General features: G+C 40.7%; 1 protein-coding gene across 5 annotated transcripts in view; it reads left to right on the top strand.

The window, feature by feature from the left end:
• TRIO (trio Rho guanine nucleotide exchange factor) overlaps positions 1–12,816 on the top strand; it is a 270,904-nt gene that overhangs the window by 152,904 nt on the left and 105,184 nt on the right. For all 5 annotated transcript variants that reach the window (XR_014474954.1, XM_083188252.1, XM_083188251.1 and 2 more), the window contains exons 37-39: positions 4,109–4,201; positions 6,467–6,615; positions 11,881–11,947. Coding sequence is in view for 4 of the 5 variants with exons in the window: in XM_083188252.1 (XP_083044378.1) it covers positions 4,109–4,201; positions 6,467–6,615; positions 11,881–11,947 (309 nt within the window). In the remaining variant the exon portion in view is untranslated. The remainder of the gene's footprint in view (positions 1–4,108; positions 4,202–6,466; positions 6,616–11,880; positions 11,948–12,816) is intronic.

The following is a 12,816-nucleotide window of genomic DNA, read 5'->3' as shown; positions in this document are numbered from 1 at the left end:
TTACAATATGCGCAATAGGTGGGTTATTGTTTGAAAATCTTACTTACAATGGAGTAGTTCTAACAAAAAAATAGTTCATGGTGTTTTGCATCTTTCATTGGCTACAACACCTGAACTTCTGTTGCCTATTGATGTTTCATACTGTAAATTCCAAGTTCCAATTGTTTAGATGTCTTCTTGGAATATTCCTATTCTATGTAGTATTTATCATTTTAAATCCTCTATAAACTAGAGAAGATCATGATGATTGACCATAGATATAATGTTCCGAGAGCTTAAAAGCATTATTCAAATAAAGTGGTCATCATCACAAATAAAGTGGTCATCATATGGTTTAAATTTAGGTTTAAAGATTCAGTCAACTGGTAGTTTATCCTACTTGGCATAACAAAAGTGGGCTTAGAAAGTGCTTCTTAAACAATAGGGCTGGAGCTTCACATGAAAATGCATCCCATATGGGTATAGGATAACAAACTGGTGCAAAATGCAGAGTGGAAATTGCAGTATATACCTCAAAATATACTAGATAACTAGTGGTTTGACATTTTAGTTGCAGGCATTTATGGTGCCCATTATCCATTTTCTTTGATATGACTTTAGAAAATTAAATCTTATTTTTGCACATTTGCAATTCTACCTTTTCCATACTAAGCTCTGATCATCATCACGCGTGAGCTGGTGCAAACTTATGTTCCCGTGCAGTTACTACCAAATCTTGCTTCATAATCTCAAAATGATGATTTGCATTGTGCTTTGCACATCATAAATGTGAACCAGAGAATCTGGAATAGAGCAGACAGAAAAGAGAAATACTGCAAGGTGCATACACACTGTACAATTTTGTTGACCAATTTCTTTAATTTTGGCCCTTCTGAATGATATTAGTCAAAATATTTTTTCAGTGTGTATGCAACAAACGATGCTGCTCATACCCACCAGTTGTTCATCAATGTTGTTCGTCAACTGTGCATGCAGCTCAATTCTTTAAAAAAATAAAAAAAAGTGTTTAGACTATAGCTAAATCATTCGTCTTTTGTCAACATCTTTCGTCCAAGACACTGGGTTTGAGGGCAATTGGTCATCAGTGTCTTTCAGTGTACACATTAAAAGCTATTTTGACCAATATCATTCAGAAGGGCCAAAATTAATGAAATTGGTAAAAAAATTGAAGTGTGTATGCACCTTAAGGTGTCATTTCAGATACTTCCTTTGCTCCTTTCGCTAAGTGTAAAGCCTAATTTCCTAAAATACTTTTTTGTGGACAATCTGTCCGGAGCGGCTGAAATCTTGATAAACCATTACCTAAGACAGTCTACCAACACGGTGTGTAAAATATCACAAACTCAAACAAACATAAGGCACCACAAAAATGTAGGCATTCATTGTCTTCAAACTAGATTACATGATGTATCCTCTACTACAGGACATGTTGTGTTTTCAATTCAGAAATTATATTGTTAGGAGTGCAACAGTTAATCCTTTTGATTCTTGAAAATGTGTATTGCAATAGCAATAATCATGAATTTTCTACCTCTAAATCAGCCAGCCTATCTTTTTATTGTAGTTTGCATGAACCGCACTACCCTTCCTGACATTTTTCTTCATCTTGTGACCCAGGTACATAGATTCTGTTCATCAACTCCAACCACAATTATCTTTGTCCTAACCATTGCCTACTCTGTGAAGCAAACCCTTCACTATCACTTCGATAGATCTATGTGTTGGCATTTGTTCATATGCAGGATCTTTGCTATCATAACTGCTTACGTTTTGCACAGTGGTCTTAACACCTTGAAGTTCCAGAACTGCATATGAATTACGAGGTGTGCAGTAAGGTGATTATCATGAAACTCAAGAGCCTGTTTTGTGGGAAATGTCTAGGAAATGGCTAAGTTTTGTCATGTTTGGTCTGATTCCCAATTGAATAGACGATCCTCTGGGAACTGGTAGCTTGCTTACACAATTCCTGATGAATTTGACACATCATCCCCCGCATCCAAGTTTCCCCCATTTCTATCACTTAAGGGATATGTCAAAATCATCAGATTAACACATTTTGACCATGAGCATATTACAGACAATATGTGGATATCGGGCAATAACAAGTAATTGAGTACTGTAAATATGAACTTGGTTATATGCAGGCTTTGTTGGTGAGAAATATTGGTATTATGTCGGTATCATAATTTTGTATCATTTTGTGGTACATTTCATAAAATTGTTTGTATATTCTTGAAAATACCATGAGGTAGAAGCAGGTAAAGATCAACATGTTCAGGTCAAAAAAGGCAGTTTTTTTTTTAACAGCCCTCCTTTACATTGCAAAAGCATGGACAAAGTTATCACCTGGAGGGGCTTTTTACACAATACAATTCATCAACATTGATGGTTGGTTGCTTTTGTTTGTTCCATACTATTGGACAATTGTGGCACCCCACAACAGGGTGTAACGGGCAAACATAGGGAAGGTCTATACAAGCAAGTACACAGTCTTCTTTGCAAATTAGCAAATCCACAGGTTATATGATATCAGCCCAGTGAAGGAACAGAATAGCAAGGATAAAAAGGGATAAATTTTGGAGAAAAGAGAGCAATTACAACAGTCAGAACTTGTGTAGAATGGTTTCTCCTACCAGGAACATTGTTAGATAGGTGATTTGTGCTGTGTGACAGCCTTGGCACATGCATCTTTCACTTATCCAAAAGTGGACAGCTACTGTATTGATTACACGCATTACACTGTAATTATCTGTACTGGAAAGAACCTTTTATTTAATATGATTGTCTGCTGGTGGTTCATTCACCACTGACTACAAATAGGTCAACTTTTCAACATTAATGCATGCAAAATTTAGATACATTAAACAGCAACCTTGATATGCACAAACCCCATCCTACTGTAGTTTAAGCAGAAATGTTCTATTTCTACATTAGACCCACTTTTTATGTACTGTAAGCTCCACCGTTTTGAGAGTTAGGAGGAATGCAAACACAAGACTAATATTAATTAGTGCTTCATTGAATTGCATTCATTTACAATCCGAAAACTACTATGAGCATTTCTTTATTTCCAAATAGTCAAGTAAACAAGAAGTAATACCAAGAATAAGAATGCAACCCATTAATATAATTTTAAGAAACTTTGCTTGGTATTATGCAAAAAAATCTATGCCATCATTCTTATCTTTTTTTTTTCTTTACCATTTCATCAAATAATACAAACTGAGTCTGCACATATTTAGTCTTGTTGAGAGACAACCATGTATGTTTCTTTAAGCCAAAGTAGTGTTTTCATCACTAGCATCATTAAACACAAGAGGAATCGAATCTCCAACCAGTATATTATAATTATTTTTTCTATTCGCAATGCGAAAATCTCTTCAGTGTTCCATGTGTGCCTTGTATTCGGGGTTTTTTCTGTATTCTCTTTTAAATATATTCATTTACCATAACATTTATGCTTATGGACACTTTTTTTCTTCCTATAAATATTTTGTATAGAGCAATTAATTGAGGTTCTTGGAATATTTATTAGCCAAGAACTACTAGCGCACCAACCGCATCAAGGTAACCTCAAATTTTAGTTAATCAAAGTTTTACTGATTATACTTTCTAGTATTTTCACTTAAGTGACACTTTTTAACCCCTAGTTATGGCTTCTTTCCTATTAACTCTCTATTACATTATCTATTCACTTCTGTGCTGCCCTGAGGTCGCTGGCTTCAGCTGACCTTTTTTGGGGTGCTGCGCCCCAGGTTCAAACTTAGTATTAGGGACCCACCAGAAAATTTGAGGTTACCTTGATGCGGTTGGTGGGCTAGTATTTCTTGGCCAATAAATATTCCAAGAACCTCAATTAATTGCTCAATTAATTGTATATTATTAGAGTGTGCATTTCAAGATCCCCCCCTCTCATATAGAAATATTTTGTGAAAACATGGTCTTATTTTTTATTTTGGTCTCCTTTCACATGAATAAAAGCAAGTACTCTATAGAAACAAAGAGCATTTGCACAAAAACTTCATGTGATTATTTTTTTCCAGTTGGTGTAAGTTTTTTTTATTTTTTTTTATTTTAATAACCTAAACCTCTATGTATCTTTCTTCAGACATCTAGATTATTGGCTCGTCCAACTAGTTCTGAAACTCCCAGTGCAGCTGAGCTTGTCAGTGCTATTGAAGAACTTGTTAAAAGCAAAATGGTAAGTCACACTAGGTTTAGTTTGCAAATTGATATTAATATTGACAGTGTATAGGTTTATTTTTCAGCAGAAGCCATGCAGCAATTTGTGTAGCAGAGCAGTTGGAACAAAAAGCAGAAATATCTCCTTTTGCAATGTTAGCGCTCTTATGCTGGGTACACAATAGTGCGATTCCCATGGCTGTCGATATGGGGAACAATACATACACACGGACTGATATACTTTATGATATTGGTCAGTAACATCACCCTCTGTACATGCTGACAAGATTGTTGGATTCAGCTGCATGTACAGACAACGGGGGGTGTTACAGATTTTGACTATACACACTGGACGATATGTTCATGATATTGTGATTGATATCGTCCATTTAGTTAATATCATTCAGTGTGTTCCCAGCTTTAAGCTAAAGTCTGACAAAAAAGTAAACCTTTTAAATGTGACGACCATGTATTTCCCTGTATCTTTTTATATTTTCGGTCAAGCCCGTTTTTAAAAAATGGTACTTATATGTTAGATGGTCGCCCTCTAAGCTATTAGCTTAGTTTTACGCGTCCCCTCGCGGGGCTCGCTGCGCTCGCCACACTATATCAAATCAACTCCATTCCAACATGGATAGTGGGGGTATGAGAGTACTAACTATAGTGGGCACCTAACTAACATAGAAGTACCTTAAAAATATCTGATTAGAATGGATAACATGACAGGGCTGGGTCCAGTTGGTTCTACAAAACACTGCACAGGTTCAGTATGATTTCTCGACATTCAAAATAAAGACAAGCATTGTCAGACAGTCAAAATATCGAAATGTTCAAAATGCCGACATTCATTATGCTGACACGGTCAAAAGGGGCAAATATTAGACTGTTGACATGTCAACGTCGGCATAGACGCTGTATGTGTGCCGCGTCCTATTGCATGGCTCGCTGCCCATACCATGCTTCAGGCACAGTTATAATCTAACTCAATGCCAACTTGGATCGTGAAGTAAGAACAAGTCAGTTTCAAAGAAAAGATCAAGAAAAACTGATGTGGACTTGTTGACATGTTCACATTTTGACCACGTTGGCATAATGAATAACTGCATTTTTAACTTGTCGGTATTTTGACTGTCTGACGATGGTTGTTGGTATTTTGACTTTCAGTAAGGTGACTTTATCCCCACCGCACCCTCCCTCTTTCCCGCTTTGTTAAAATAATCTTATTTTGCTTCCTCACATTATTTTGTTACATAAACTGTCCCATAGTTTGTTTATTATTTTTTGCTAGAGCTCTCCACTATACTGATGAGGCGGTGGTAGCTGCTCAATAAGGGCGATTAGGGTAGGTCAGCATTTACTATGTGTACATTGAGCATTAAACACCACACACATGTTAGAATATTTTACTTATGCAGTGTTATAACATTAACCATGGTGGTAAGCTGTGTGTTCTAACACCTGCATGGGTTAAATAATGTGGGTCCTGGTTCCAGCATTGTAAGGTTTAAACAATATATTCACTTATACCCATTTTTCACTGAAATCCCAGGTCTGACATGGTTTCAATCTGGGTCTGACTGTATTCTCATCACATTGGCTACATTGGTTATTACTGGGCCGGGGCGCTGTTTGCTTTGCACATGGGTGCAGGTTTTATGTTCTGCTGGTGCTTGGAGATGGTACAGCTCTCCCTGCACGCTCTTCCGATTAGATTCCACAATAATTGGACCCATGGGGTGTTTCGACACTTTTTTTTTTCCAACTCAGCCGCTAAATGGGTTAACCTGGCAGAAACCCAGGTCTTTGCAGAAATAGAAAAGAGGTATTAGTGAGTATCGACCTCATGATACTGCTCGATATCCTAGGAGAAACAGTTGTTGTTTGATCGCCGTCACAGCTCGCCGTTCAGTATTCAACAGACCCCCCTGCATCCGCTGTTTCCACCTCAATGTATTTTTACAGCGAGGTGGAAACGGCGTGTGCGGCTTCCAAAACGGCAAGGCTTGCGGCTAAATGTAGCGGGCTCCTTGCATTAGCCGCGAACCTCACCGTTTGGGGCAATCCTCGCTGTCATACGACACGTTGAATTGGACGAGGTGCCAGCGCAGTGGTTAAACAGCAAGGATGGCTTGTTTTCGGCGATCCTTGCTTAAAACAAGCCACCCTTGCCGTTTAACCCCCTCGCCGGCGGCATTGAATACCGCCCATTTACATTTAAGTGTCTCTGTTGTAATGGATTTCATTATTACAGTATAACTACATTTAATTTATTGGTATCTTTTAGGCTCTGGAAGATCGCCCAAGTTTTCTTCAAGTAGACCAAGGTGACAGTAGTAGCCCCTCATTTAATCCTTCAGATACTTCTCTCCTATCTTCAGCCTCTCCCATTGATGAAATGGAGGAAAAGAAATCCAGCTCCTTAAAAAGGCGACAGTAAGAAAATTTATAATTTACCCACTTTTGATAATTCTATGATTAAAGTTTGACACCTTTTTTGTAATTTGTAATTATTTAAAAGTTTAAATATTGATGTTTAAAATAGTCAAGGGTTATGTTAAAACCAGAATACAATCCAATTAATGAACAAATATAAAATTCTAATTGGCTATTAGAATTTTCTAATTCAGTATTCCATAAGTGTATTCTGGCCTGTTATACAGTATTTAGCCCAATATTAGTTTGGTTGCCTATTAGCCCTGTGTTTGCATCTATAAAACCCACTTGCAAAATGACATATAAAAACTGTGCAGCAGATTTAGTTTAACATGGAAGACAGCAGAATGGGTACTGTGGCTTCTGCGTGTTGCCTCCAGATGGCAGATTGTGCAGTGTAGGGATGTGTGAGTATAACAATCTTCCTACGATAATAAGCTAAAAATAGGCACAGTGTAAGTTAAGGCCCCCATACACTATGCGATTTGGGCACGATTTCACCCGATTCGGATGAATCGGGCCGTGAAATCGGCCCAAATCGCACTTGCAGACACCCCGTCCGATCTGATGCGCGGTCCCGTGCGCATCGGGGTCGGGAGGTCGGACGGGCTGCACATAAGATTTGCTAAATTTTATGTGCAGCCCAGCCCCGGAGCCGTGCGGGGGATGACAGCGGGCGGGGGATGCCGGTTATAGAGAGCCGAGCAGGGGGAGGCTGTATAGGGAGCCGGGCAGGAGGAGGGTGACAGCGGGAGCAGCGCGCCAGGCAGGGAGGATGACGCTGGCTGCCGGGCAGCGGCGGGAGCCGGGAGGAACACACTAACTTGAAAAAAAGAGCCCATACTGATGACTAGCAAGCCATTGATTGGCGGAGACCTCTCTCAGCCAATCAGCGATTGGCTGAGAGAGGTCTCCGCCAATCAATGGCTTGCTAGTCATTCTGTATGGGCTTTTTTTTTTTCAAGTTATTAGTGTTCCTCCCGGCTCCCGCCACTGCCCGGCAGCCAGCGTCATCCTCCCTGCCCGGCGCGCTGCTCCCGCTGTCACCTTCCTCCTGCCCGGCTCCCTATACAGCCTTCCCCTGCTCGGCTCTCTATTAGCCGGCATCCCCCGCCCGCTGATGACCCCCCCACACGGCTCCCTCCTCCTGCAGCTCCCCGGGGACCGCATATGATAAATCCATGCGATTTATCATATGCAAACTTTGGCATATCAAGTGCCTAATCGTGTGTCCCCCTCCCGGGGAGCTGCAGGGTGAAATCAGGTCCGACTTAGGACAAGTCGGACTAATGTATGGGGGCCTTTACTGACTGCAGTTCATGTGTGATATGCCCACGGTTGGCTTTTCTGAATATTCTTGCATCCATTTGTGAATGTGTTGAGATACAAGATGCACAAAGCTTTTTTTTTATTCAAGTCATGCATGTAGAAACTGTATTTGAATATAGCAGATATTGAAAGAATTAGGGGGATAGTCAATCTCCCGCAGCCATCTCCCGGAGGGGGCTACATGGGGTCTTCCCCGACAGCATTGAACAGGGGATCTCGGCAGAACGAGCCCGACTTCACAAGCAGTCAGACTTATTCTGCCAGGAAGTGACGAGCTACCAACTGCAGCTCACTGATACCTGGCCGCAGCTCGCGGCCACACTCCCTACTCATCTTGCAGCAGGTGGGACATTGATCCCGCCTGCAAATTCTCGGTAAAGCAGACCGAAAATAGGACAGGGTCACGTCTGTCGGGCAAGCTTGATAGCCGTGACCCAACATTGAATACCCCCCTTAGACTAGTAAAGGCATTATAGGGTACTTGTGTATTATCACAGCGCCCGATTTCATCTAAATCTCATAGGATATCGCATACGATTTAGCTGCCGATTCGATCCGCGATGCGATTTATTGGCCGATGTTCGGCCGATTTTCCGCTATTTCCTGCCGATTTGCATGCTATTGGAATACACGTCAAGTAATCCGTGTGCGCTCGCCACGCTTCTGGATCGTTTTACGATCCCGCTGCGCTCGCCATGCTTTATAAAATAAACTCCACACCAATGTGGATAGGGGGGGTATGAACAGGTCGGGAGGACGCGTACCGCGTCCCCTCGCGGGGTTCGCTGAGCTCGCCACGCTTCGGGCTAACTTGGATTAGCGGGGGTGTGCAAGGATGGAATAGCATGCAAATCGTCAGAAAATCGCCTGCTAAATTGCATCTAGGTACTAGGTGCAATAATGGAATGCCTAATCCATGCTTGACTGCGCTAGGCTTTGTCTCTGAGTAAAAGAAAACAAATTGCTCAGTAATTATACAGTAATAGTAAAACAATAAAGGTATAAATTATAGTTATAAGGAGAAGTGCTTGCAGGAGACAGGTATGGACAATGTTCAGTAAAATTTCAAATTAAACAAAATGTCTCTGCAAGGAAAAATTACAGAATCAAATAAATAAATTCAAATATTGAAGAAAAAGGCTCCATCTTGTCCCCTCCCTTCGGGGAGAATATTATCCCACACCCCAGGTGTGCCAGAGGCACGGTTGACTGAAAAGGGAATGTGACCTAATTGAAAGGGACACTCTGAAGGCAGGGCTGTATGCAGTGCAGGCTCATTATCTGTGACAGGTGCTGAGGGCTGCAATAGAATATCACCTTGCAGAAGAGCCAACACTTCTGTCTCACTCATCTAAGGATGATACAGTGTGCATTCCATGCCCCTATAGTGGTGCCTCTGTCCCACACTAGTACAAAAAAGGGTACTTATGTATTATCTGGGCTCCCATGTTAAATGCACCCCATTTTTTCATACCCCTACTATCCAACTACGCATGGAGTTGATTTTATATAGTGTGGCGAGCGCAGCGAGCCACCGTGCCCGAAGCGTGGCGAGCAGACGCGGTCTCATAAGAAAAACAGGAGCCCAGATATTACATAAGTACCCAAAAAAGCCCCATCATGTTAAAAACCAGCCACACCTCGAGTCAAATACCAAGAGGTATAGCATAAGTGTGTCTTAATTTTGGGAGAGTGTATATTAAATTCCCATACTTTTCAGTCTAAGATTATTTTTTCACACCACTTTCACCCAATACTTTCTCAAAAGATAAATGTTGCCTTCAAAAACCCATTGAGAAGGCATCATTTAATGGTTCCACATTTTAAAGCTAGCCATACATGTCCTATATCTTCTACCCCTTGGTTTGTTACAGTAGGGACAATCCCAAACATGGCACATAGGGGAGTAAACGTGGCATACACCTTATTTACAGAAATAAACCCAGAAGGGGCATTGGCAAAGACTATAAGTCAACCATTGGCTATGCATATCTATAACAGGTATGTATAGATCACTGACACATGACAAAGTCCCTGTGAGGTGATAAGTACATTCTGTGCAAAATGAGTAATGACATTTCAGAGTACATTGTAGAAGGTAACAACTTGCAGGTGCATAAATGGGATTTAAGCAAATTTACTTAAATTTACTTAAATGAGTAAAATTTTTAAATAAGCACGATCATCCTTGAGAAGATACAGAGCAATCCAATTTCTCTCTGAGAATTGCTGTAATATACAGAAATTATCTTCCTGGTCAGAGGGGGGTGTAGTTGCAAAGTGTCCAAGAGGTTTTGTCAGTCTGCTTCAGCTGGGGGAAGGAGAAAGGGCCAGGCAGCTGCTGAAGCTGAGCGCAGCACTGATATCAGATCTCAGTGCTCAGCTCAGTGGTTCTGGCCGGATGGAGAGAGCGCAGGCAGTGGCATCCCAAGAATATTCCGGGTTTCCCAGTCTGTGCACTGGATCATAACCTGGAAAATTCTCTGGAGTGCCACTGAAAAAAAAAAATGTATACAAGAGGTTATTAAAATAATAGGTACTTGTTTCCTAGCACGGCGCCCACGATTTTGATTGGGTCGTAAAAATCGCATCGACCGCATGCCAACCAAATCGCATGCGATCGACGATTTTTGGAATCAATGTAAAATGGTCCCTGAGACCCAATTGTACATTGAATTAAATGTGAAAAGCCCCAAAACCCCCCATTTTAATAGCTCACCCCCCCCCCCCCCTGATGGGTGAAATGGCCCTCCATTGTTAATGGCTCCCCACTATTGACGCCAACCCGAAGCGTGGCGAGCGAAGCGGTACACGTCCCCCGACCTTTTCATAGCCCACTATCCACATCAGTGTGGAGTTGATTTTATATAGTGTGGCGAACGCAGCGAGCCACCGAGCCCGAAGCGTGGTGAGGGGACGCGCATAACTTCACAGGTATACGCGTCCCTTTGCGGGGCTCGCCGCGCTTCGGGCTCGGTGGCTCGCTGCGCTCGCCACACTATATAAAATCATCTCCACGCCGACGTGGATAGTGGGGGTATGAAAAGGTCTGAGGACGCGTACCGATAATAGATAATTAATATACTATGCAAACAATATATGCATAATATATACAGTGTTGGAATGCTGATTAAATGACCATTTAAAAAAATGTGTAATTTAACAGCAATACGACCTTTATCATGCAGTAGAACACAGTAATACAGACTGGTAAAATAAAAAAGGAATATTTAGTGGGGAAAATTGCCTAATGTATGCTTTGCACTTACTGGTACATATGTGTCCACATCGATTTGCAGCCCTGTTTGTGCGCTACACTCCAGGGTTCTTTTCTTTAAATATGCACCTTAATTGCATCACTAATTTGGCAAGCTAACATATTATGGGTACTCTAACGATGGAATTACTTGCTGTGTTCAAATAAGATGCCAGGCGGAGTGAAAAAGGTTAAAAGTCCTTTCTAATATGAGTGGCTATGCCTCTCTCTCTCTCTCTCTCTCTCTCTCTCTCTCTCTCTCTCTCTCTCTCTCTCTCTCTCTCTCTCTCTCTCTCTCTCTCTCTCTCTTACACACTAAAGAAATTAGTTTAAAAGGTATACAAAGTACTCATTTAGTGTACTGGTACTTTCTGTGTGGGTATTCTGCAAATATATTTTGATTTTGAAAATAATTATTTTATTTATTATGAATTGCCAGATTTCTTTATGAAGAAAAACAAAGCCACATATAGATTACTAGTATAAATTTTCCATTTGATAACTTACTAACACTTGTGGTATATGATATTTAATAAATGTGTAAATATTTAAAATTCAAACATGATTATTTACATTATCTTGCATTTTGTAGCTTGCGTAGTTCAATTGATTAGTAAAATGTGTTAAGCTTTATGGTTTAGTGATGAGCCCATCAGTTATTTTCACAATCCTTTTTCCAGTTACGTGTTGCAAGAATTAGTTGACACGGAAAGAGATTATGTTCGAGACCTTGGCTATGTGATTGAGGTAACTCCTAATTATTTAAGATTTTAAGGGTTTGTATGTATACAGTATATGAAATGTTTGGTGGCAAATTGATTGACCTAAAGCAGGGTTAGCCAACTCCAGTCCTCGAGAGCTACCAACAGTTCACATTTTCCATCTCACCTCACATGTACACAGGTGAACTCATAACTGACTGACACATTTTAAAATATCCACAGGTGGAGCTAAATACTTCACTTGTGATTCTGTGAGCAGACATGGAAAATGTTAACTGTTGGTCGCTCTCGAGGACTGGAGTTGGCTACCCCTAACCTAAAGCATGGTGAGGGAAGTGGTACGAATTGGGGTCTATATTGCTCAGATGTCTACAGGGGACAGGTGGGAGACATTCTTCCCAGGAAGAGGAGCAACAGAACATGAGGACATGTACTGAAACTAGAGGGAGGAAGATTTAAGGGAAATTTGAGGAAAAATTACTTCACAGAAAGGGTAGTGGAAAAGTGGAATAGCCTCCCTTCGGACGTGGTAGAGTTAAATACAGTAGAGCAATTTAAACATGCTTGGGATGGGCATATTTATAGCCTTACAAATAAATAAGAATCAAATATGGTTTGAGGTAACATGTTTAGAAAAGGGGCAGACTAGATGGGCCAAGTGGTTCTTATCTGCCGTCAAATTCTGTTTTTATATCACGATAATGGCCAGTGTGTATGCCCTATATTGTTCTCCCGCATCACTGCCACATTTACTATATCAAGGCTGTGGAAATCTCTCCAGTGTGTACCCAGCATTAGTGTGTTAAAGTAAAGACTGGTGAAATATAGAATAAAGGACATATTTTACGAACTATACACACAAGTTATTTCATGTTAGGAATTAATGTTAACTGC

This window comes from Crinia signifera, chromosome 5 (genome assembly GCF_055691185.1).
Source record: "Crinia signifera chromosome 5, ASM5569118v1, whole genome shotgun sequence".
Classification (NCBI taxonomy): domain Eukaryota; kingdom Metazoa; phylum Chordata; class Amphibia; order Anura; family Myobatrachidae; genus Crinia; species Crinia signifera.
Note: the sequence above shows the minus strand (reverse complement) of the source record. Positions and strands in the feature narration are given on the sequence as shown.